The sequence below is a fragment of the Chelmon rostratus genome, chromosome 19, assembly GCF_017976325.1.
Source record: "Chelmon rostratus isolate fCheRos1 chromosome 19, fCheRos1.pri, whole genome shotgun sequence".
Classification (NCBI taxonomy): Eukaryota; Metazoa; Chordata; class Actinopteri; order Chaetodontiformes; family Chaetodontidae; genus Chelmon; species Chelmon rostratus.
Genome location: NC_055676.1, coordinates 19,278,771 through 19,304,669, shown reverse-complemented (window position 1 = coordinate 19,304,669; position 25,899 = coordinate 19,278,771). Strand labels below are relative to the sequence as shown.

Sequence of the window (25,899 nt, the reverse complement as noted above, 5' to 3'; positions counted from 1 at the left end):
CCAAGCCTGCTGGGAATTTCACTGTTTTTGCAGGTATTTGGTCATAAACCAAATGCTAGGACAAAATGAAATGTTGATCTGCCAGCGGCGCTAACAAATTACCAAATTTGGTCGTAATTCATCCAGAAACTGGCAAGACATTTCACTAAAAAACAAAAATGTGTGTGTAGTTAATTTAAACACAAGATACTTGTGCTCAAAAAGAGGATTCATTCTCAGTGAAGAACCTTGGAGCTCTAATCTGCCTCTATACCTGCCAAAGAGCAGTGATTCCTAACACGTCTCTGGGGGTCATCAGGTGGAAACCTCCCTTCAACAGTGTTTCGCCTACTTAGTCCCACTACACCTCCAGGAGGTTAGGCAGTGAACTCCGGCGTCCCAGAGTCACCCCCCCTAGTGCCAGTTCACACTGCTCCTACACAATCCAAACAGCACCGCCACGTTCAACTGACCCAGAGATGCTCCAGGTAGTGGCCAGTACCGATGCTACCATTTAACTATTGCTAATGCTAATGCTAACCGCTAGGAAGAACAGAAGAAGACAATACAGTTCCGATGCTACCATTTAGCTAATGTTACGTGCTAACCGCTACCTGCTAAGAGGAACAGAAGAAGACAATAAAGCTAGATTCACCTATACTGTTAATGTTAATTGCTAGCTACCAATACTAACTGCTAAGATACTATCATACTCTCACCGCTTTAGCTATTGTTAGCTGCTACAATGCTACCACAGGCCTAGATGCCACATGTAACTGCCGATTGCCACACTACCATCATCTACCCCTGCCTCTCACCAACTGCACCAAGAAAAAGCGGGGTGGGAATACAAACCCTGGTTCGGGTAGGGGATAGAAAATAAAGAGGTAGAGTCAAAAGATGGAAGTAGGGATTGGATACAGACCCTTGTTCGGGTAGGGGGTGGAAAATTTAGAGGGTGCTGGAGGTGGAGGCCTAAACCACAGACTAGATTTAACAGCCTCTTCTAACATTTCCTTCAAGAAGCAGCAAACCCTACCATTTCCTTCAAAAAGCAAACAGAGCAGGAAAACAAACCCTAACATTTCCTTCAAGAAGCAAACAAAACAGGAAAACAACCAAAAAGATCAAAAAACAAGCCAACTCTGTATCTTACCACGCAAACTCACCTGAACAGGCCGCATGGTCCCAAAGAGAGACTCTAGCTGGCCACACCCCCACCTTATCTAAACTTCCTGGTTCTCTTCCTATTGGCAGAGCGAGAAGATGGGGCGGGGAAAGCAGAGCAGAGGAGAGGTGTCTTGTTCAGACTTTAACCTCTTCTCTTGCCGGGTTAGGCATGCATGTCCTCTGCCCCCCCCCCCCCCCCCCCCCCCCCCCCCCCTCACCGTCCCTATTTCACCCCCCAACTACTATTATTTCTCCTGATCCATATCCACTGACTAGACCTAGCAGCCTCATCTGACATCTCCCTCACTGTCTTCCTTAAATTTTGCCCATGCACTCCCAGCTCCCTCAACAGTGAAACAGCTGACCCTGCAACAAAACCTCTACACCCCACTTCAACCGGACAGACCCTGGTCTTCCATCCCCTCTGCTCAGATTCTGTCTTTAAATCTGCATACTTAGTCTTCTTCCTTTCATAAGCTGCCTCCACTGAATTTTCCCAAGGGACTGTTAACTCAATAAAATACACAGTCTTTTTACTCATGGACCATAAGACAATGTCCGGCCTCAGATTACTATAAACTATTTCCTGGGGCACAACTAGCTTTCCTCCCAAGTCGACCTGCATTTGCCAATCATCAGCCCCTACCAGGCAGCCACCTACCTGCTTTCTCCCTGACTTAGCAGCTCTATTTTTCTCCCCCTCTCGAACAAACTGCACATCTAACCTCTCCTTTCTAGAACTTCCAGTATTCACCTGCTTCCTTCTCTCCTCAATGCCTGCGGCTAAGCTTCTCAGCACCTGATTATGCCGCCATGTATACCGGCCTTGTGATAAGCTAATTCTACAACCTGACAAAATGTGCTTTAAACTTGCTGTACCTGAGCAGAGTGGGCACGATTGATCGCCCTGTACCCAGAGACTTAGGTTCTGCGGGGTTGGCAACACATCGTATGTCGCCCCTATCAGAAATTTAATACGGCCTTCCTCCATATTCCACAGGTCCCTCCAACTAATATAGTATAGTAATGTGTTAATTATATAACTTTAGAGATACCGGTAAGCAGATGTTTTTTCCCTTCGGACTGAGGCAAGATGTCGCCCGCTGCTTACATTGTGCTAAGCTAAGCTAGCAGGTTGCTGGCATCAGCTTCATACTTGGCGCACAGGTATAAGAGTAGTATCGATCCTCACGTCTAGATCTTGGAAAGACATTGATTCTGAAGTGGTTCTTTTGGGTTTTTCCTTCTTTATACTGAATCATGAGTGCATAATCCCATTTCTATTTGCGTTTTTCCAATATTAAGCTTCACTGTGTAAATTGGCAATTTAGCCACTCCTCAAACTCTCTGAACTGATACAAATGTTGCATTTGCATTTGTCATTTTGGACCACTAACACCTCACAAATCGCACAAGTAAAACCGCTCTTGAAGGATAAAAATGCAGACTATTTCAAAATAAAAGCACTCAACCCCTCGAGCTACAGCAAAGTACCAAGAGTATTCTGATCCTGTGTTGATATATTGCTACAGTAATCAGATTTATGTTCAGAAACCCTTTCACTGAAAACCAGTCAGATTAAAAAAAAAAAAAAAAAAACTCTCAAAAGTGAGTGGTTAAGAGGTTGTGATGCCAAACATATGGTTTTCTTTATAAAAATGTTGGACCAGGAGAAAAAGAATAAGCCAGTTGGCCATTGCTATGTAATTCCTTGCAACTCTTAATGACACTATCTTGATGCCTTTATTGATTTTGAGCTATGCTTGCTCTATCTCGTGCTGCGCCCTCAGCTAGAGATCCTGGCTTTGCTTTGTTGCTGCTTTCACATAAGTAGAAACAGTGCTGATGGCGATTTAACAGTGTTTGTGCACCTCTTCAAATCAGCGCTATTGGAGTGGCCATTGACCCAGCAGTTTGTATTCCCATCAAGAGCGCTCCAAATGATGCCATATCCTGTGGAAGAAATGGGACGCATTCCTCCACTAGAGGTCCAGATGGTCGCAGAATCAGTGCCAGCGTGGGCTGCAGGTTTCTGGCAGTCATGGTGACTCACAGTCTTATTAGCACACTTTTCATTTCGTGGCTCCTTTTGATGGCTACCTGCCTGTGTTTTGACAATATGGTGGAGAGACACAGTTCATTGTGTTCAAGCTGAGTTCAATATTGCATCACCATTATAGATAAATGGCCGAACCACTTGCCTGGAATTTTATTGTTTATTTAAAGGTGTGTGAATTTACATCTTTTTTAATAGCACAACCAGGATTATTGCAGCACTTGTACAATCTGATTGAAGCAGCATAGCACAAGTCAGCGCAACAAAACTGGGCCCTCCATCTTTGCAGATTACTTTTGCAGGGACGGACGGATCATCTATCGGCATCACAGGCTCGAGTCCCACCTGCCGAAGTGGGCAGGACATGCAATGCAGGTGGATGTCTGCAAAGCTGTGGCGAGCACCACAGGAACACTTCCTGCTCTTTGTTTAGTTTATACTTAAGTTTATACTTAATTTGATAATCAATTACAGACGCTTTGACTCCTGGGAGGTCAGGTGCAGAGATTTGTCGTATTGTGTAAGGATACAGCAAATTGGTGGTTAGCGTCTGATGAGGTTATTAGAACAGGTGTGTCATCCAACAGGCAGTCGCTAAGGTGGACTTGTCCCATGCATTGCATTGCATGCGGTGAACCACTTATGACTGATAAGAAAGAAAAAGGCTGACCTGATTAAAGATGAGGCCGCTGAGATGGTTTCCTCTCATAAATACCTCGCCGTCTCTGTGGATAATAGGCTCGCCTGGAAAGAAAACACCAGTGCCATCTTTAAAAATGCCCAATCCAGCCTGTTTTTCCTCAGGAAGCTTCAGTAATTTAATGTCAGTGGGACTCTCCTGCATGTGTTTTATCGAAGTATTTTAGTCCTGTTTTATGCTTGTTGGGGGTGCAGCTTAAACTCAGAGGACAGCAGCAAGATAAGTAAAGTGATCAGGAAGTCAGGATCCATTGGGTGGGAAGCTCAAGAGTATTGTGCAAAATGAGGACCATCCATGATAATCTGATGTTGACTAGGATGGTGGCTGTACAGAGAACAATAGTAACATTGGTGTGTCCATTCATGTCATAATAGATGTCCTCTATAACCTCTGTCATACACTTGTACAGTCACATTTAGACTATTTATTAAGGTGCTGTGCTCTCCTTTTATTTTGTACTGCCTTGAGATGTGCATGCTTTTCCTATTGTCCAAACAGGCTGTCTGTCCTCTAGGTACTCTCCCTGGGTCATTAATGAAGTATTTCTTATTGTAAGGTATGAACTGGAAAATATATAAGGTTAAAGGTCAGAGCCACTCAAATCAAAGTTTCCTCCTTACCACCAGTGGTATACTGAAATCATTTAGGAGCAGCAAACCTTTCCAGGAACAATGTCCTGGTCGCTCATGATAATAAGCAGACGCTGCTGTGGACAGTTTTTACTACCTCGACTTTCTTCCAAAGAAAATAGTGCCTAGAAACGAACTTCCATTCACCTCCTGTGGATTGTGGTAGCAGCAGAAGCTCCAGAGACGAGTATCTGAAAACTCCAAACTGAAACGGCCTGTATGGCAGATGCTGCTGTGTATAGGGGTACTTCTTGACTATTAATATCAAAATTTCAACCGTACTGCCAGACAAGAAGACTGATATTGAATAAATCTGCAAAATTCTAGCAAATTATGTTCTTTTTTTGTTTGTTTGTCTTAAGAGATGTTTTTTTAAATTCTTATTTTCCACGAAATCTGCACAAAGCAACTGCAACATGGTGGAGGTAAAGGAAGAATCTTGAATATGGTCAGAATTAGGCAAATAAAAAACTTTGCACCATTAGGTAAAGGTTACAGTTATAAATCCAACTTGCTACACACCCATCCAGCACCCCGACCTCCAAGCCAGTGCTGTCCACTTCTGTAATATAGCGTAAAGGGAAGGCTGCTTCCTCTGTTTGCACGTAAATGTTGGCACTGGATGTAAATCATGGGCTGATTTATACATGACATGACAGATCAGCTTCTTCCTCCTGAACAGACTTAGATGTCTTGATGTGCTCAATCTATTGCAAAGGCAGTTTTTTATGCCGCTCTAATCTGAGCGTTTGGCAGGCGGAGGAAAGTGTTGGCGAAGACGGTTCCTGTGCTGGGCTGAGCCTGGACCCGCTGGAGGTAGTGGTGGGGGAAATGGATGTCAGCAAAAGCACGCGCCACATTATACTCAATGACCTCCTCCCTTCATGCCATGCTGTCAATGTAATAAAGCTCTTTCGGTTACCAGCTAATTCCACTGAGGTGTGCCAGGGAGCACTTGAGGCTCTGATTTGTGCCAGAGAGGATGATTTGTCTGTCTGTCAATCACTGGGTTTTGTGTCTTTCGCTGAATCACTCGCATTCCTGAAACAATGCACATGTCTTATAAGTCTCTTTGAGTCTTTTCTCCTTAATTTTGAAGGTGTTCTACATGGTGTTGTACACTAAATCCAAAAATCCTCCAAGAACCCATCTCTCCAGTGTGTACGGACTTCACGTCCAAGCTTTTCAGCTGCGGGACAAAAAAACACTGAAAGGCGCAGACGCCAAACTACAACAAAACTGACCACAGAAAATGTTAAGTCATCTTGTTTAATTCGCTTAGCTCATTATTTCTTCCCCTTTCTTTCTAAAAGCGCAGAGAGAAAGACACACACTTTGCCTGCCACCGCTTTTTAACAAGTTTCTGGGTGTACATTTTTCTCAGTGGGTTGTATAGCTTAATAACTGCCAGCAGCTCCGAGCTGAGAAGACAAACTTCCATGGTCCCCTCTCTCCCCCCGCCTTCCCTCTGGCCTCCCTCCCTTCTTGTAATTTTCTGAAGATTCTGGAAACTGCTACCTCACCCTTTCTATAAACCCCCCTTTAAACAGGGCAATACTTTATGTGTGACTCCTCTGAAATGTTTCCACCACTGCTAAAACTGGATCGTTAAAGACCTTGTTCATTTGTTCAGCAACAGCACTCTATTCTTTTTCTGTGCTTTGGTGGAGTCGTTACCACTGTCATGTTTTATTTTTAGAGGAAGTGGCTTGCTTTAAAGTTGCTTTCCTCAAGGGAGGCTCGAAAGGAAATCAATTAGAGCATCCACGTATGAGTCCCGTCTTTTTATCTAGGGAAAACTGCAATAGCTCTTTCACACATATACGCACACACAATCCAACATCTGCTTGGAATGTGGTGGGGGCCGGCGCTGCGAAGAGGATGGAAAATGGCGTGAGGGAAGGCAAGGGAGGGAGAAGAGAGAGGCGGAGGGGGGGCACGAAGGGGAAAGAGATCAGTGGAAGGAATATGAATGGAAGGGGAAAAGAAGGGAGAGCGTACAGTGACGGGCACAGAGACTATAAACCCGGAGATGATGGTCTAAAAACACAAGATCTGGAGTAAGCCTCATCAGAGCCCAGCACACATGCCCTGAGAGTGCAGCACGCATCAGCAGCACGCACATCAAAGAGCGGCGCTCAGGCAGGCCAGGAACCGTCTAGACATGCTCTTCCCATCACACAATCCAGTCCCCCCTCTGTTCATTTTGGCCTCTCTCCACCGCTCTTACTTTATTTTTTTCCATCTCTGTGTCCCCCTTTGGACTGTGTCGCTGCTTTTTGACAACGGTTAGCAGATCTTAATTATATTTATGGGCTGTCTTTGTGCTCACACGCCTGAACTGGTGATGAAACATGACTCCGCGGCCAAGATAGCGTCTCCATGAGGCTGTCCCGAGGCACACCTGTGCTTTCATCTGCATGCTAACATCAGCATGCTAACATCATCCCCAGGTTGTCAAATACCGCTGCTTTTCCACGCCCCTCGGCGTCTCATAAAGACGCACAAGGTGCCCTTTAGCGTCTGTCTGAGATGAACTGGGCTTCCGGCTAACTCCACTGTAAAACCGTAAATATTAGACGCTCGTGGCAACTACTCCACCAGCAAAGCGTGGCAAAGCCTTACAGTGGTGGATGTTGGGAGTGGTGGCTCATACACAGGACCTTTACCCACCCACCCACACTGTGCCACCTATCAGCTTTGCTGCCAATTTGTCAATTTATTTCCCAGTGGCCAAACATGGTACTGCAACTGCAAATTATCTACAGCCCAAATGACTTTTGTCATGACACTTTCAGTTTCAGACAAGGTCAGTTATTACACTTAGTATAAATAATTTTTTAACCATGATGGTTGATATTTGTAAAACATTAACAACCCCCCTGTTTTTACATCTGTAATTTGGATGCGTCCTCTGTGGACCATGAACGTCTGTACAAAATGTCATGGCAATCCATCCAATAGCCGCTGAGATATTTAATTCTGGACCAAAGCGGTGGACCTACTGACTGATTACCCTCCCTAGAGCTGTTAGTGTTATGCCGTGTAGTGCATTTAAGAAGAGACACACACGGTCAGCGTGGGTTTATGCCGAAACTTTACTGAACAACCTGTATTGCCGTACATGATCTCCCCGGTAACCTATCACCTTGTGCATCATGGGTAATGTAGTATCTTAAAGCTACACATAACAACACAGTTAGCATGACTGAAAAAACAAAATTAAAACAGCTAAAAGTGGAAAAAGTTTGAAACAAGGCACAATAGAGGATGTTAGAAATACAAAACGAGACAGGAGGAATGAAATGTACACAGAGTGGATGAGTAGCTCCCATTGAGTAGTGGGAAAGTCCCCCTTCCCTCCCTCCCTTCATCTCCTCCTCCTCCTCTCTTCCTCCCACACCAGTGGTTCCAGTCCTCAGGGACAAAGTCCGAGTGGACTGAGCACTGGACTGAATCAAGGTTGGACACTGAGCAGACAGTAGGCACGATCCTCCACTGAACACCGCAGAAATGCTTCGGGTTGTTTTCTTCTCCATTATGTGCCCAGCAGTATTTCACCGTCTACAGTTTATGTCTTGTTTATGGAGTAAATTACTTAATTCGGTCTGTTGTAGTCTGGAGTTGTATTCGAGGAAAATCCTTGCAGACACTTTTTGTTCATTCAGTGTTTTGTAGTCTGGGCGAGTGAGTGTATCATCAGCCACATGAAACGCCCACAGCATTGGGATTTCTGACGTTTTTTGCCCCCCTGGTACAACTCTTTCCCCAGACTGTCATGACCTGTGGCTGTCTGCATATTTTCTACATTGTCTGTGCCCATCTGTGTTTTAACAAACCAGTTTTAAACCATATGGGCTTTCCCAGTGAGCATCGTACATCTTCACCAAATGTGTCCCCTTACGACCCCCCAAAACTCTCTCTCTCTTTTCCAACTGTGCATTCACCAGAAGACATCTGGATTTCAACTGCAGACCAATACATGCTGACAACTCCTGCTTTTTTACAGAGAGAGGTGGCAAGTCGCAGCCATAAAATGACAGACATCCAAGGAGTGGCATTACTGTAACTGGCACGTGATGAACGGACAAAATGTGCCATTATGTTCCTCTCATCTGAGCTTTGATAGAAATGTTGAGTTTTCAAACATGCTACATCGATAAATTCACAATGAGAAGTTACAGCTGTGCTGCGCGTCCCCTTTTCAGACATTGTATTTATCAAGACCAATGAGCACTTTGGCGTGAGATGCGGCGTTAAGATTTTCCACAGGAGTGCTGCCAAACCTCAATGAGATGTTTGTGATGAATCGTGTTAGATGGAAAGTGTATTAAACAGGGCTGAGCACGGAGATTACCAGTAAAATGATGAGCGATGGAACAGTCGTGTGCATGTATGCATCGTGTGTGTGTGTGTGTGTGTGTGTGTGTGTGTGTGTGTGTGTGTGTGTGTGTGTGCGTGCAGTGATTCACCGAGGAGCAGGGATGCTTGTATAAACATGCGTTATCCTCAGAAATCCATAACTCTTTCTATGTAAAGCCATGAAGCAAAGCAAAGGGAGGAGGTGGTTGGTGGATTTAAATTTAGTCTGTGTTGTTCAGGTCCTCCTGTCTCCACATGGCTGTTAGTGCTTCTCTTTAATGCGCTCATCCATGCATACAATAAACATGGGATTTTCTTAACCAGCAGAATGGAGGACTGAGGTGAGAAGGATTCATCCCTTAGGCTTAAAACATCAAGGGAAATAGTTTGAATGTCTGAGACGGGTGCTCCCGGAATTGAGAAAGGCCCATTAACTTCAGCAGGACGTAACCATATTACAGAGTGGGTCTTTTTTGCGTATATGTGAGAGTGTGTGAGAACATCTGCTGAGCAGATCTGGGATGGGATTAAGATGAGAGGGAGGCTAGCGTCCATCTCTGTGACCTTTGAACCTTTGGGAAGCTTTGTTTCTAAAGTTAAACATTATGATCGAAGGAAGAAGTCCCACATGCTGGGCTCAGTGTCATAGTCAAAAATTTCTCCTGGCGAGAAAGACGAGACAGAGACAAAGTGTCTCAGAGTGTCTCCTTTCTGAGAGAAGATTGTTTTGTTTCTGTATGAGTTTGAATCCAAACCCTCAGATTGGCCTTCTTAGTCAGAGAGGTAACTGAGCCAATGGCATCATGACCAGTAAAGGGAAAAAAGATGACCACAGGCTGTTTGACTCAGCACATCTCACTGTTTCCAGCATTTCCTGAATATCTCACAATGCTCCATACATAGAAGATCTGATGAAACTGAGTAAAAGGTTAAACGCTAAGAGAGGTTTGGCATGGCAACAAGACAAAATTTACACCTGGCATGCATATGCAACCTGTATCGGAATATGTTGTGGTGTTACAGGAAAATGCATGTTAAAGCCAGGTGTAAGTGGATGCAGAACGCGCTGGGATCATTTGCAGGTGGTTGGATTCCAGCCAGATGTAAATGCATGAGTGTAATGCATTAGCCAGTGTCAAGACGAAAATTAGAGCAACGATGGTTTCCGATTAAGGTGCTAGATGAAACGCTGAGGGATCACCACAACTATCTCAAATCATCCTGAGGGGGACATTACTGTCTGTGCCAAATTTCATGGCAATCCATTGTTGTAGAGACAAATCACTCAGGACCACAAATGTCAGTCTCAAGGTGGCACCAGAGAAAAATTTAGGTGTCACCAAAGTCAATAGAATGTATTCTCGTGGAACCTCAAATGTGTTAAGTGAAAAGTCAGGGGATCATCACAGTCAGGTAGATTCATCCGCTGAGGACAATGCACTGTTAAAACAGTTTAGCACAAATTGTAAGCATTTAAAGTAAAAATTTCAGTCGTAGCAATAAACCAAACTAGTCTTTACAGTAGCTTCAACAAAAGCATGTGTGTTATGATATGTTACAATCTTTAGCCATGATTCAAGTGGAAACGTTTTCTTAAGTTTTGGGAATTTTTCTTTTTTTCATTGCATGTGTAGACCAAATGTCCAAATGACTGTTCACGTGAATCAACAAATCAAGTTATTTAAGAAACACTGTTAGCTCATTCGCACATCTCACAGCATGCGTTACATGTAGGTTAAAAGTCTTCTTTTTGCTAATGTGAGGAAAGCTGTGATGTTTGTATGTGCCTTGTTGCACATGTGTCACAGATAAATCACATGGTCCTTTGATCAAAATGAAAACAATCCAGCGTCCCCTTCAAACATCCCCCCACACTCTTTCTTATACGTTGCAAACGTGAAATCCGCAGTGATGAGGCACATCCAGTAGCTATTCAGATAATTCAGTTTGGACCAAAGGTGGACAGATGGTGGACTCATATCACCATATCTCTAGAACCACATGACTGGCAAGTCTAAAAAGCTACAGCATCAGTTTCAATAAAATGATAAATGGCTTATACAGCAAACGTTTCCCTCCATTTTTGCATTTATGGGGGATTCTAACTGCTTCTGCCTTATCGTCTGGAAGAACATCGGCCAAGAGGATCTCTCAGAACATCCAAAACTCATCAAAGCTACAACAAACCAGCAGAAACTGAGATTCGATAAAAAAGATTTGATCCAGATTTCGGGACAACCCCCAGCGACACCGCCAGAGTTTCAACCCCACCACATCAGACATGTAATGCGGGCATTTTGCTCTGAGTTGGGCCACAACCACCAAGACTCCAGCTGGCCTGTGCTCCATCTCAACGATTAAACTCCTCTTCTATCGCAGAGTCTCTGATTAGCATATCCTGCTGTTTCTTAATTATTACAGCCTGTATGTGATGTTTAATTTATGACATCAGCTCTCCAAAGAGCACAAAAAATAACAAGAGTGTGGGACAGAGAACAGCAGAGCCGCTGTGAGCCAAGAAAAGGGGCTGCATGCCACATGTGAGACCAAGGTAGTGTATTTGAGTGGCTGGGTGCCTGCAGAGTTGAGTGTACAGTCAGGCCAGGGGCAAGGAACAATCCAAGCTGTTTCTCAGCTGCTGACAGAGTCATTGGGGTCAGTCAGTTACATATAAGTGATGCAAAACACCTACTTCCATAGCATACATAGTCACAAAACACATGACAGCTCAACTCCATTGGTTTGATATATTTCCAATATGTCAAACATCGTTCAATTTAATGTCATGCACATATAACACCACCACCCCACTTGGGCTTGCATGTACAGCTGTGACACCAGATATATAGGAATGATGAAAAAAGGCTTGGAACAAAACTTCTTATATATAACATTACAGTGCACCCAAAGCCTGGAGTCTTCTCTCCAAGGCTCATATGAAGGACATCTCACTGAGAAGACCTTTCATCGCCATATAATGAGCATAACAAGAAAGGCCTGGCCTTTCCTAATGAAGTGGCTCCCTCAAAGAAGCCGTTTAACTAATAACTTAAGTTCATTATTTGGGGTTTTTATTTTATTACAAAATAATATTTTTATTACAGAACAATGGAATAAAATTAAAAGTTAATATAGAGCAAACATTCTGCAGATGATACTCTGATTTCTGTTTTCTCCCCATTTTTTTCTTCTCCCTTCATTTGAAAGCATTTTCACAAGAGGCCTTCATTCGCTGTAAACTGTGATCTGTAAACAGTGTACAGTACCTTCCTGCACCAGGAAACACAACATTTTATGGATGGGCAGACACATAAAGTCTTTGTAAAAACAATTTCAAATGAAGCAACAAAACAAACAAACAACAAAATCCTGAACATAAACATGAAACTCTGGAACATGAGATGATGAGCCTTGAACGTTTACTATGCAGGGATTGTGGGTTGCTGTTTGCAAGCACAGCTCGCAAACTTGGAGCCTCGTCCTCAGCTCAGCACCACCAGAAGCGCCCTGCCTGTACATACACTGCATGCCAGGAATATTTGTTGTAAGGAAAAGCTCATACTTTAGCTAACTGAGCTAACTGCCAGCACCTACAGCACCTGTCCAACAGAAAACAGTCTAGCTCTGCATCGCTCTCCATCCCCATCTTCTCTTTCAGTACTCGCCTGCAGGTAAACCCAAACGTGCTGCTTATGTTCTGGCACCTGGTCGTTTCCTTTATTATAAAGTCCACACCTCACCTGCACGCTGCTTTTGGCTGGGGGCTACACACCCACTGTCCAAATCCTGCAGCTCAGAGTGTCCTGAACACAGCAAAGTAAGAAAATACAGCCAGAGAGTAGGGCTACTGCAGATAAACACACCACCACACACTTCTAGACGCACAGAAGTGATGATTGAGAGGGATTATTCTTTTGAATCTACATACTGTTATTGTAAGGAAAATCCTGCTTAGTATACCTTTAAGCAGAGGCATAAAACTTGTTTGAGATAAGCTGCCAGACAGTAAACTATTCATGCAAAAAAGAAAAACTCATTTGGACATCCACTGTTGCTATTGAATGCACCTCAAGTGACAGTTTTTGTTCTCCGATGGTCATACTTTTGGGAGTCATCAGCGTTTGATCTATTCAGTCATTTAGGTATGAAGATGTGTTGCTTTGGTCCCAGCTTGCAACCACTGTGCCACAAAATGATAGTGGAACACTGAGTGAAATAGATAGAAATCAATGGCTGCCATCAAGATTGGCAAATGATGTGAAAATGTAGAATGCTTTGAGATTTGTGGCCTAAAAATGTGTAGAACCACCTGTGCAGTGATGTGGACCTCTATGATTTTACAGTCAGTGTGTGTGTCTAACGTATTGTATAAGGTAGGATTCAGAATTTAGGGATGAGGTAACACTTTCTTTTGTAAAAGTTCATAATAAGTTTAATGTGCTGAAACTGTTCTCCACAGGGATTTCACTCCTGACTCAAGAGAGTTATTCCTCCAGAGCACAAACATGCAGGCCAGCGGACCCCTGCCAAAGGGGGATTTGCACTCACTTGATAACTGGCAGCTGGTGAGTTCATGACAACGTGTCAAGTGTGTAGTGTGTATGTGTGGAGTGGAGATGTGTGTGTTCGTTAGCATGTGTGAGAGTGTGTGAGTTTGCGCGTATCCGTGCTTTTATGGCCCAATCTGATGTATTACTCTCTTGCGAGCAGCTGCTGAAGACTTTCACATGTGCACAGGTTTTATGCACTCATGATAATATTTATATGAGCTCAGTTCCAACCGAAAGCCAATGGAAACTCGCTGTATTCTAAGAACTCATATCATCATCATCAAAACAAACACCAAAAGGAGGGGGTGTTCTGTGTGAGTTTATTTTTGTCTGTGTTGGTGCTTTTATACGCCTGTAATGGAGAAGCAGCCGTCAAAACCGTCTGTATGTATGGAAACAGAAAAAAAGCCAACTGTTTTAGCTTATTTCCCCCTTGCCTTTAGTTAATTACAAAGTAAATATTTGAAATACTTCAAACGTTGTCTAATTATACAGTAGAATAAAATAGAAGCTTCCAATTTTAAGAGAGCAATGTGTGAAATTCTGCTTTTTTCTATTTAATTCTACAGCCTATAGCTAGCAAAAGCATCTGGGTGTGGTTTGTCTGTTGATTGACAGGATTTGTTTATTTTGGAGACAAAGCAGAAAACAGAGTCAAGAGACACACACTAGTCTCATTATTATTGTTGCGCTGTGTTAATGGATCAACTGCAAACAAAGTGGGTCCAAAGGCCTCGAAGAAGGAAAAACACAATAAATGCTGTATAATATTGTTGTCAGTTGAAACTTTTTTTTCGTGTTTTATCATGGCTGAAAATGTTTCTGCTCATTTCAGTGTGACTTCCCAGAAAGAGCATTCAAATCTCTGCCTGCATCACGGTTGAGTCTACATAGCCGTGTAGACTCAACCATGACGTGACGGTTGGGGTGACACGGCACTCAACACTGTTCCCATTTAGTGGTTACAAATGGTCAAAAATCTATGATCTAAGCAAAAACTTAAATGTGTTTTATCCGTTAAGTCAGCTGCTGCGGCCAAGCTGTCCATTTCATTTAATAAAAAGCTCAAATCGCTGTGGAATTGTACGAGATGCTGGAACTGTGTGTGTTGCCCACACAATGGCTGGTGGGTTGTTCGAGAGGCAGCAGGCCCCATAAAAGATGACCCTGACCCTAAGCTGTTGCTTTTGAATGCAGGAACAATTTCTGCATCCTGCGAGCAGGGAATGTGGAGGGCTTGTGAACTAATGATACATTGGGATGCCATGTTATGTAATGCCTCACAAGTTGCAAGCAGTACTTTGCAATCAACACACTTGTTTATAGGGAGCCACTGGAGTGAGGCCCTAGCTGAGCTTATATGCTTTTTATTAAAAAAAATATAGCACTTTACTGCATCAACCAGTGACGTATAAATACATTCAAATATGTTGCTTTAAAGTCAAAGACAGTTGTGAATTTATGTCTTTTGTATTATTCTTACTACCATAGATTTTTGAAGAAACGTGACGACATCCTGTTCATCTTTGGGTCTAAAATTAATATTTTCTGTTTATTGGAATAATTAGGAGAAAGAAAGTTGGTTTTGGTTTTGTTTAGGAAGCTGTGTGTCATGGACATATTAGCCGAGTAAATCACAAGTGTAAGGACACTGTGACGTTTGCCATCTTGGATTTTTGGAGCCAGAAGTTACCATTTTTGGATGCATGGGTGGAGCTGGGGAGGGTTTGTATTGCTACGCTTCTATCCTGATTGGCTCTGACTAAGCACCCAAGGACATGCATTGGTAGCAACTCAATCACAAGGTTTTGATGCCCTGAAGCATACTGTGCTTTATCGTCTATTTTGCTATAAATGGGACCATAATTTTCTAAATGAACATCATGCTTTTTTAAAGAAGACTTGAAACTAGCAATCGAGACCATAAACCCGGAAAATAATTAATCAAATGAGACGTAGGGACATTTTCTCATACGCTTACATAAAATCACACCTCTTTTTGCAGCCAGTGGAGTCGCCACCTATTGGCCATTAGATAGAATGCAACTTCTCAGACCCAGAAGCTCCGTCCACTTTTTATACTGTAAAGTCTATGGTTAAAGACTAACAACACTAAGATTCTACAGCCATGTTAGCACAGTGGTGCTTGGGGTCTGGATGCTAGCATGCTCAAACGGCAATGCTAAACATGTCTGTACATAATTTCATGGCAATCCATCCAAAAGTTGTTGAGATATTTTAGGTCCAAACTGATGTACTGACTGGCTGGAAGCTATCCATGGTTCCATGCTGCTAGCATGGCTTGACATTAGATGTGGCTCTGGATAATATCAAGCCAGGAGCATATCTGAGGGAAACTTCAGTGGCCCTATATGAAAATAATGAGGCCTGATAGGGCTCTCATTCAATCATGGCTTTGATTTGAGGTTTTTCAGTGCAGTTCTGAACTCTGGTACAAGATTACAGGAGGTCACAGACAGTAAGGCGAGCTGCCAGGCTTTAACCTTTTTTGAGTGGCACAGAATGGACAAAGGTTTAAGAAATTAGTGTAAAAGAAACTGGTTGACGTTTTTCAGATTCCCCATGGCTGACTTTGTCCTTCTCTAACAGAAAAATGCTTATTTCCACTTTTAAAATATAGGTAAAAGATTTCAGTTTCATGAACAGCTTAGAGTCTGACTGGAGTTAAATAAATCATACTGTACGCTTCCAAGTAAATGTGTATTTTTATCATTTTTCACTAGCATTAAAAACGAAAACAACTTCCAGTGAGATTCATAATTAAATTAGCAGTCGCTGTTCTACTTTTGCAAAAGTGTGCTACATATTTTCAATTTGTTTTTACATCCCTGCCATACTGCTGCACCTGTAATAAAGTGAACTTCAGCTCAAACCTCAGTGGACATAGACAGAGCAGCTTGTTTGTGCAGTGTCACTCCTCAGACCATTGCAATTATGTGACAAGCCGCCTTCAGCAGCGAGAGAAGAACATAACGAACGGGTCTTGTTAAAACACATGGGTACGAACTGCCTGCCATAATTACAGTCACCACTACAAACAGCCGACAGGGCGGAGCTGGGCTCACAGGGGTGGGGAAGGAGACATGGTTAGTTAGTTCCTTAGACGACAGGCGACAACTTTGGCACTTTTATTCTTGCTGCTTTGGTCGACAGATTTAATTTAAGGGAGTGTTGGGTCTCTTCACTGGAGAGGAGAACTGAGTATGAACCCAAATCTGAACAGACAACATGTGAGACAGCAGTTTAAATGTAATACAATAGATAATACTGATGGTTTATATACCTTTACAATTATAGGAGATCTAACAAGTATAATTTAGTCAGCCAAGAAATAACGGACTTCATAGCGGTACATTCATGACGCCAGACAACTCTAAACTAATTAACATCTCCATCAAAGCAAGTGTAATGACTCAAAGTGTAATTTGTTTGAGTGTTCCCCTCACCCTTCAGAACAAAGCATGTGTAGGCTTGATCGTTTTTCTCATCATCTTCTGAATGTTTTGGCAACACTATTACTCCTCTTGCTCATCCTTTATGGACTCCACGTGGCAGCGCTCCAGGCTTTATCCATGCAGTTAACCGGAGTTTTACTTTTACTGCTAAATAAACATTAGACAAAACCTGGTGGCGCCCAACAAAGTAGGAAGTCACCTGACATTTTAGAGTTATATTATTGACGTAATTGGTGGGAAATCTGGAAAAATTACGCTTCAAAAACATTTGATTTGGAACAAGTTCTATTTCATAGTGACTGTTTTATATTAACAAGTTGAATTTAACACCTGTATGTCTCCGTCTTCATGTCTAGAAATGTTTATGAAAGCTAAATAAAATAAAAATGTGAAGTGTACAATCCAAAAACGGACTGTGCCTGCTCTACAAATACAGCCTCTAATAGATTACACAGTGGCTAACATTCTCCATGAATGGAAAAAGATGACTGTCTATGGGATTTTCTACATCCTGTGGAGATGAAAGGATGCTGCATGAATACACGTCTTGAGGTACATATCTAATAACACAGTGTGGGTTTCCAACCAAAATTACAACACCCTTCTTTAAACATTAAAATGAGCAACGATGTTACAATGAGAAAACATGTGATGGACACTACCTTCACAAAGACAAACAACATGTCTGAAGAGAGCATCAGTGAGTTCTCAGCGGCAAACACTTTCTAAGAGTGTTATGCAGATGTTCTGCATTTCTTGAACAGCAGAATTTGGATCAAGCTCAGTGTTGTTTAAACAGGAATCATGAGGAACACAGTTTGCTACATGCAGTATAAACTTCACTCTCTGCTGCTCTCTAGCAAAATCTTGTTGCTGTCTCTGGGATCTTTGGGGGATCAGAGCAACAGTTCACTACTACACATGATTCTACACCTGCTTCGCACTCTTTGGTAAAGTTATGCAGGACATATAGTGCAAGGCCATACATGCATGGTTGTCTCATGGTGTTGAATTTAGTTAAGACCTCCATTGATTGATTCATGCCTGGCATCACTATTTCTGGCCTGCGTCTTTGTGCAAGATGAAATCTGTGCTTCCAAAGGGGATGAGCTGCAAGTGGGAGCATGAGCAGACAGGTGAGACTGACTCATTAAACATCAGTGTGCTTTTCGTATCTGATGACAGACATTTTTTTATTTGGTTGTCATCCCAAGTGTATATATACTCTTGAGACTTTTTTTAACAGTCAAGCCTGTGAATGCTCCACAATTTGCATACAGTGTGTTAAGAGAGGTTTGCCATGATGAAATCTGGCACCGGATGGAGGCACGCATTGCAGAATGGAAAATATGGTGTCCTGCCATGCTGCATCATGCCAAACAGGCTTTAACAATGTATAACACCAGTATGCATCTGACAGACAAGGCATTCTATTGCTTTCTTCAAGATTATAAACCCTCCTTCAACAGTTATTTGAATATTTTTTTGCGAGAGCTTGTTCTGCCAAGTCTAGATAATCTAATAAAGAACGCAATACCACAAATTGAAAAAACAGTCGACCTGAACATATTCCACATTTGTGTTTCAGATGGATGTCTAAATTAATAATACTTTGATTGCAATCTGAAAAAATGTAACTGCCGTCTGACTCACACTGTTTTCCTTTTCTTTCTTAAAGAGAGAGTCAGCTCCTGGGTTTCCCCCTCTTTGATAGTGCACTTGCCTCCTTTGTATCCAGGATTCCTTTCTGTGCCAGAAAGCACACAAAACAGAAAACACGCAAGCTCACACTGCAAAGCTGAATTTCAAATACACACTCCTTTTTGTCACTTCCAGATTCTTGATCTGCACTGCAACATCCTACATAGCGTAAAAATCTAATCTGTGTTTGGTGCTGCCAGGAGCTGCTCAGTGCCAGGATCCACAATTTATCTAGTCTTTTGGTGTGCTGTATTTGAGTTTCCTGCTTCTGGCTTCTTAAGAATCTGTCATTAAAGTGAAACCACAGAATCATCTCTGTTCTCTAATTCATTTCCATCACAAAAAGGGAGAGCAATGTTTTGATGTAGAGTCTGTGAAAAATTACTGGGTGTCTGAGAAATGATTGAAAAGATCTAAAAGTCAGGTTTAAACGTGTGTAATTCAACTTGTACAAAGTTTACGAGTCCCTGACAAATGAAATGCTTTGGTTTACAGGGAACCTGGGGTGGAGGAAGACATGCAGATGCAAGCTCCTTTACAGTCTCCCATAAAGATGTCCCACTAAAATCCTGCATGTATTTTAAAATGATGCTAACAAATTGTGTATTTGTAAAAACGCACAAACAATCAAAGAAAACCATTGCAACATTTTAAAATACAGCTTTTATTTCATGTTAAACACTTTAAACAGAAAATAGCTATGATATCAGTCAAGTTTACAGAATTGCAAGAATGTGTCCTGCATGATTCTGCCCTCTATGGTGGCTTTTCCATACTGGATTATGCCATCTTTTTCACCAGTTTGTAAGTAAATTTTGCCCTTAGGATTTAGATAAGACTTTATTTATGCCACACCAGGGAAATTCATTCATTTATGCAACACTCTGAGCCTGAATTAAAAAAATATATATATTATAAGGGCAACATGAAAAAATAAACAGCATAATATTATCATTATAATACATATTTTGTCTTGCTGATATTTTGTGGATTAACATGCCCTACGTTTTGGAACTACAGCTCCCTTAAGTGGCGCTTTGTGTGATGTAAACAGGAAGTACAATGTTGCCATGGAGTCAGTTAGTTAGCTAGCTGTGGTCGATGACTTCAACCAAGTTTATTTAGCCAATATTTGTTTATATTTTGGCAAAATGGCACCATTAAAAGTATGCCGAATTAGTTATGAACAGTTCCTGCTTGCGATTCACCCCCAGATGTTCAGACAACTGTCACTGTATTACTTTGACACTGAAGAAAACTTAAAAACGTGACGATTCTTAGGCAAGTTCTGGAGATATAAGGTGAGTGTTTTTTCAATGATTTCTAAGTGGATTAATGGACGTTTATGTGCAATTGAGATATGGTATCTTCGAATAGTAAATTACACTGACTCTGAAATGTGTGTATCATGTATGTGTGTTCTAGTTTTATTCTGTTAAAGAGTTCAAGTTATGAAGCAATTTCCGGCAATCGGGCAGTAACCGTTTTAAAGTAGCTAGCTAACGTTACCTTAATTACATGAGCTGTCTGAGCCACTGCTGCTGTTGCCTCTACTGATGATCCAACGATTAACTTACCATTATTTTTAGAATAAAGGCATGTAGCTGTCCCTTTCAGTTTAATAATTTCCCACTTTACATAATACAGCATTTCAATGAAATGTCAAGTGTCAACCATATGTCTTAACTAATTGTTCTTTGCACTCTAAATGGGTCGTATATTAGCAAGCTAACGTTAGCTTTGTCAGTGGGATCGGTTAGCTAACAGTCTCACCTGGCAGTTGCTGGGGTGAATTATGTATCAACAACCAATCTCCCCATAAGAAATAGTTTGTTTGGTACAAATAGTTTTAATGTTGTGGTTTCTAAATTTCCACTCAGTAAACACGTATGTTATAGTTAGCTAGGCTAAGTTTGTACTTGTGAACAGCTGCTGCAGCCTGCTCCCAATGTGTAAAACTGTCCAGCATTAGTTTGGAATTTCTCAGCTGGCCTGTGTAAGAGTCTTATCATCTGTCAATGTTGTTTTAACAGTAGAGAACAATAAAAAAAGATGGATTGAATTAGGTTCTCTCTGGCTTTCATATCCAGCCTGACACCCGGTGAATATGGAAAATAGGACAAAGAAAGGGGACTGGAGAAATGGCTCTGGACAGAGAAACTCAAGCACTAAATCACAATTTACTTCTCTGTTTCAGACTGTATATCCCATCTTTTGTCTCACTGGACTTATTTTTGTGAAGAATTATTCTGTCTGAGAGTCCTCAAATGAAGCATAGCTGCCAGTGGTCCTGCTTCAGATAAATCACTGTGTTTTTGGTTAGAAGACAGTTTAAGGGAGCAAGTGTAGGCCTTGTACAGGAGTGGTTTGAGAGCTTTGAAATTAGTGTGGTGTAGGTGTAAAGCCACCCTAACTGCAGGGTTTAGGCCATAATTTGAACCATATATCTGACCACGTAACCTTTATATGGCTAAGTGGTCAGTTTAAGAAGGCCACTGTATTCTTGATGTAAATATCCTCTCCCCTTTTGAGGGCAAGCTATTCATGTGATACAAGTCAAAAGAAAGTATGGACGTATGGAAAGAGGGGTTACCTGAGGCAAAATTGCTGTGAAGGCCAAGGGCAAAAGGTTGATGTGCTTAGACATAGTTATACAGTACAATTAGTTGCAGTCTGTACATTGATGGCGTCTCAAGGGGAATTCCAGGTGTGTTCTTCTTGCTAAACGCCTCTGTCAGTATATGTTTGAGCGTTACATAAGCGACTTTTGAAATGTGAATGTGATCATGTATTAGTCATGTTTCAGATGGTCTCCAGCTGGTCTGCTTTCACTTTATATCTCCTAAAGCTTTTTAACAGTTTGCAGGATTGCAAGCTGCTCCTCCGTCATTTGCATTTTTCGAGATTGTCTGACTCTACTGTGACCACTGTGCATTCAAACTCACCTTTCACATTCCTCACTGTGTGACACCATGTCAGATGTGGCCACAACCACCGTGCTGTTTATTTACTGTGCTTAAAACCAACTTTTACTGGGCAGTTATTGGAGGTCTACCCCCCACTGCAGCAGCCATGACAGCTTATAAAAGACAGCTGCCATTTTTTTTCTGCCACTCTTGAGACAACGGCAGCAAGAGTTTGTACTTGAATCTCACTGTGCCGTTAATAAAATATTTCTTTTAAAGTATTTTCGTCAATGTAGATAAATGTGCTACAGTAGCAATACATTTTTTGTGATTATGTCTCATATGAGCTGTTTTTTCACAGCTGTGACTGTTCTCTCCAAGAGGGGTTTGCTTTAAATGTTGGTAGGTTGATAAACTGTTTAACACTCCCTTCACGTTTTTATTATATTAAAGAAAAAACTCCAATGTTTCATGGCCAAATTCTGAGTGAGGTACAAAAGAGCCAATTTGGGCTTGAAACATTGGACTTTCTTTAATGTAATGAAAGCATTTCACAGTATGACAAGTCCTTGGGATGCAGAAATCACAGTTTTTTGGACTTCACTTGGACAAGAAATATGTTTCTGCTTTGCATATTGTTGCACTTGTTTGATCACAAATGACTGCTGTTTTTATTTAGAGTTAAGTGTTATTCTTCTCGTAAACTGGGCCTGTCCTTGACAAAAGTTGGACCATCTTGCCAGAGTGTGATCATCACTTGTGCATCTGTAGTTGCTGGTGCCCTCCAGTTGTCCATTGGAAGTCAGGGTTACTCCTCCTCCAGCCTACTGTGTATCTGGCAAAATAGATAAAGCAACATCTTTTTAACAAATTGTAGTGCCGCTTCATTATGTGGATCCAGTATTAATGGCACCTAAGCATGTCTCTGTTTGTATCACTTCTACTATAAATATTATAATATCTAAAAATCAGTTGCAACATTGTACTATATATGCACTACTACCAAGTTGAGGTGTCAACTAAAACTTCCTGTTGGGCCCCTGTTGACCCCTCTACCTCCTGCCTCCTATGCATTGTGCAGGACCTCCACGTTCTCATGGTACTAAACTGCTTTATTATATCTTGACAGAAAAAAATCTTAACTCAAGATCCACTTTCAGCTCGAGCTTTTTCTGGACCTTTCAACTGCAAGTCATGGTCTTTAGCGGTGGGTGGATTTTGAGCACAAGTCTTGACCTCAAGGTCACTACTTTTTTTTCTTCTGATTATTTTCTCCATCAATGGACTGATTGTTCTGTTTGCAAAAATTCGGAAAAAATAGTGACAAATTATCCAGAGCCTGCCAGTTTCATTTATGACAAAACAACATATTTTATAAGCTCTAAGTATATTCTGTATGTACAAATCTTAGTTTGTGAAGTAAACGGTAACAAAAGCTGACAGAAAAATGTAGCGGAGAAGGAGTAGAAAGTAACATGAAAAGACTCAAGTGAACCTCAAATTTGTACAGTACTTGAATAAATGTACTTAGTTACATTCCACCACTGTTTTACCAGTATACCTTACAGATACCAAGTGTTTAAAACAGTCTGTTTATTATACATCCAGTAAGTATCAATTAATCAGTGACAACATAAAGAATGTGTAGATTTACAAGGAGGGGGAAAACATTTAAAAAAAGTAATACTAATGATAATTACTAGTGATGTGATTTCAAGTGTGTTGGTTTTTCTGTTCCAGTACTGTGTGCAGGTTGTTGATTTAAGCTAAAAAGAAAAAAGAAATCATGTTTTGTGCAAAGCTTAGGACTTTGTGGACCTTCACACCCTAATATCGAAAGAGGTGTTGAGTGTAGGTTTTTGTACCAGGATCGTATAGATGTTTAAAATTCTGGTATCCTGACAACATTACCGTCAAATATCAAAAACTGACTGACATGCAGTGAAACTTTTGGGGTCCTCTGTGGGTCCGCCAGTTATCCGCATTGGCATTTTTAAATAAAGTGATAAAGTTACAACAAGTTGGTAATGCAGCCCTGTGTGGGATAGTGAAATAGTGTAGTACTCAACATTGTTGCTGAAACAACCACCTGGCTGGCCACATCTACAGTAATTCATAACCAGCTTTTCAGCTCATCTGGCTCAGTATGTGCAGAGGAGAAGTGGCGCCCACCTGTTGATTCAACACAGTTTCTCCATGATTTCCTCTCTCATATTCACAGCCGTGTCGTGCATGTGAAATACTCTGTGCACGACTTGTTTCCCGCTCTGAGCCTCCCGTCTGCAAACAGCGGACTCCATGTAAAAGAATTCAAGAATCGGAGGCGTGAAACTTTCCCTCAACTTTTTCCTCCCACCCACGGCCAATAACGGGGCTGGCTCTGATGTGCGGACTCCTCTGATTTGCTCGCGCCTCCTGTCCGCGGAGTGAGTGACGGCCCGGGGGAAAGACTTTGCGTGTGTGTGTGTGTGTGTGTTGCCCCGTTGGACTTGAAGGGGCTGTACGTGACGACTGAGAAAGGGGGCAACACTTCTGAACGGAGGAGCAGCGGTGCAGGACAGTTCAGAGGAGCAGAGAGGAGAGGAGCTGTGCGGGAGAGACGGGTGTCCATCCGTCAACTAGCTGGAGGAACGCACACCAACAAACCCCTATGGCTGCTTGAGAAATAACGATACACCCCCCCTCCCCCTTTTTTCTCTTTCTCTGGGACTTTTGGCTTTTAGTATTGCCCTGACCAGAAGTTGTTGCAAGTCTAATTAGTTGCTCCAGGTTGAAAAGTGAATCCACTTGCCGTGGACGTCTCTGGCGGTCATGGATACGCATATAAGATGGAAAGTTAAACGGAGGATAAGGGACGCCCAAATCACTTTAGCGGTGATTCTGCTTTTTGTCACATCGCAAGCAAGTTCAGGTAAGATGCAGCAGTGAGATTTGTGGATGCAGTTTGGAGCTGCGCTGCACTCAAAAGTTTTTCTTTGGTTATAGTGGATCACTGTGAGGTCCGCCCCTCCTCCTAAACTCATCTTTGTGCCTTTTATTGGTGCCTTAATGCATTCAGCATGGTCTGCCCCAAACTACGAGACTCGTCAAAGGATCAAAAGGCTGCGAGTCTGAGAGAAAGCGTCTTCTGTTGAGAGAGTTGATATGGAGCTGGCCACTCTGGTCTACAAAAACCTCCAGTAGCTTAGAAATAAAGATGTAGGCCTCAATATTTAATCTCAATGGCTTGTTGTATGTATGCATAAAATAGTGAGAGGATGAACTGTACATTATGTCCCTGAAGTCCTGCTCAGGTGGCCAATTCTGTTTTGCATTTTGCAGACTTACTGCTTTGTAACTGTAGCTTTGCTGTCGTCCAATTTAAGAAAGTTTAAAGAGGCTTTTTCTTCAGCCTCTCTCTTTTTTTTAAACTGATGAGAGGGATGAGCAAGTTTCAGGAGAGGAGGGGCTGCAGCTCGTCTGAAGTGATAGGGTGGAGCCGCCTTAAGGACTCCAACACCAGGATGCACAGCTTCTAAGGCACAGGGCCCTTTGCTAAGACTCAGACCCCCACATACTCCGCTAATTGCATTCTGCAAATTCTCCTCATGCTGGTTAGTAAGAGTTATATAACTCTGAGTCTGAAAATATTAATGTAAAAGTTTGGTATGTTGCATTAATATTAGCTGAACCCAGTCCTTATGGCTTGAAGGAAGAGGTGATTTTTATCATCGCTCGACACTCCTCTGTGTTGCACGCTGTTGTGTCCCATGGGTGTTCAGAGGTCATGCAGTGCTGTAGTAGTGGGGCTGGGGTCTGGCCTGCATGTATTATTAGCACCTTAAGGCTGCCTTGCATGGTTGGTGGTCTGCTGTCTGCTGCGAGGCTCTGACACAGGACTTTGAGGTGAACAGGTGGCTTCTTCCGTATGGACAGTTAAAGTGTCCAGGATTGTGCTAATGGTATGAATGTGATGTGCCTGACTGTGCCGGATGCTCAGTTTCAAGCTCGGTCCGTTGCAGAAATTTTCAAATTATTTTAAGAAAAAACAGACAGTCATTGAAGTGGTTTTACAAGCTCATATGGGCAACATATAAAGGAATTACTGCAGCTTGGGCATTTTCATGTTGCTTATAAACACTGGCTGTTAGCTGAACACAACTTAGGTCACTGTATAATGGCTGGATCCAGATCTGGGTCATTTCTGATCTGAGAGGAGGAGTTGGACTTGAGTTTTGCTGGATTGTTAGAGAGCATGAAATTGAATCCATTTTGATGCTGCAAGCTGGATTTAATCAGCTCTTAATACTGACAGAGAGCAACCAGAGTCTTGCAAGTTATCCTCAAGGGTGCTGGTATAATTCCTGAAATGTGACACTTGACACATGCCC

The 25,899-nt window shown here is 42.1% G+C and overlaps 1 protein-coding gene across 2 annotated transcripts in view; it reads left to right on the top strand.

Moving 5' to 3' along the window:
- The first annotated feature begins 24,072 nt into the window (after nt 1–24,072).
- col5a1 (procollagen, type V, alpha 1) overlaps nt 24,073–25,899 on the top strand; it is a 77,390-nt gene continuing 75,563 nt past the window's right edge. For both annotated transcript variants that reach the window (XM_041960883.1, XM_041960882.1), the window contains exon 1: nt 24,073–24,440. In XM_041960883.1, coding sequence (XP_041816817.1) covers nt 24,341–24,440 — 100 coding nt within the window. In that variant the 5' untranslated portion in view covers nt 24,073–24,340. The remainder of the gene's footprint in view (nt 24,441–25,899) is intronic.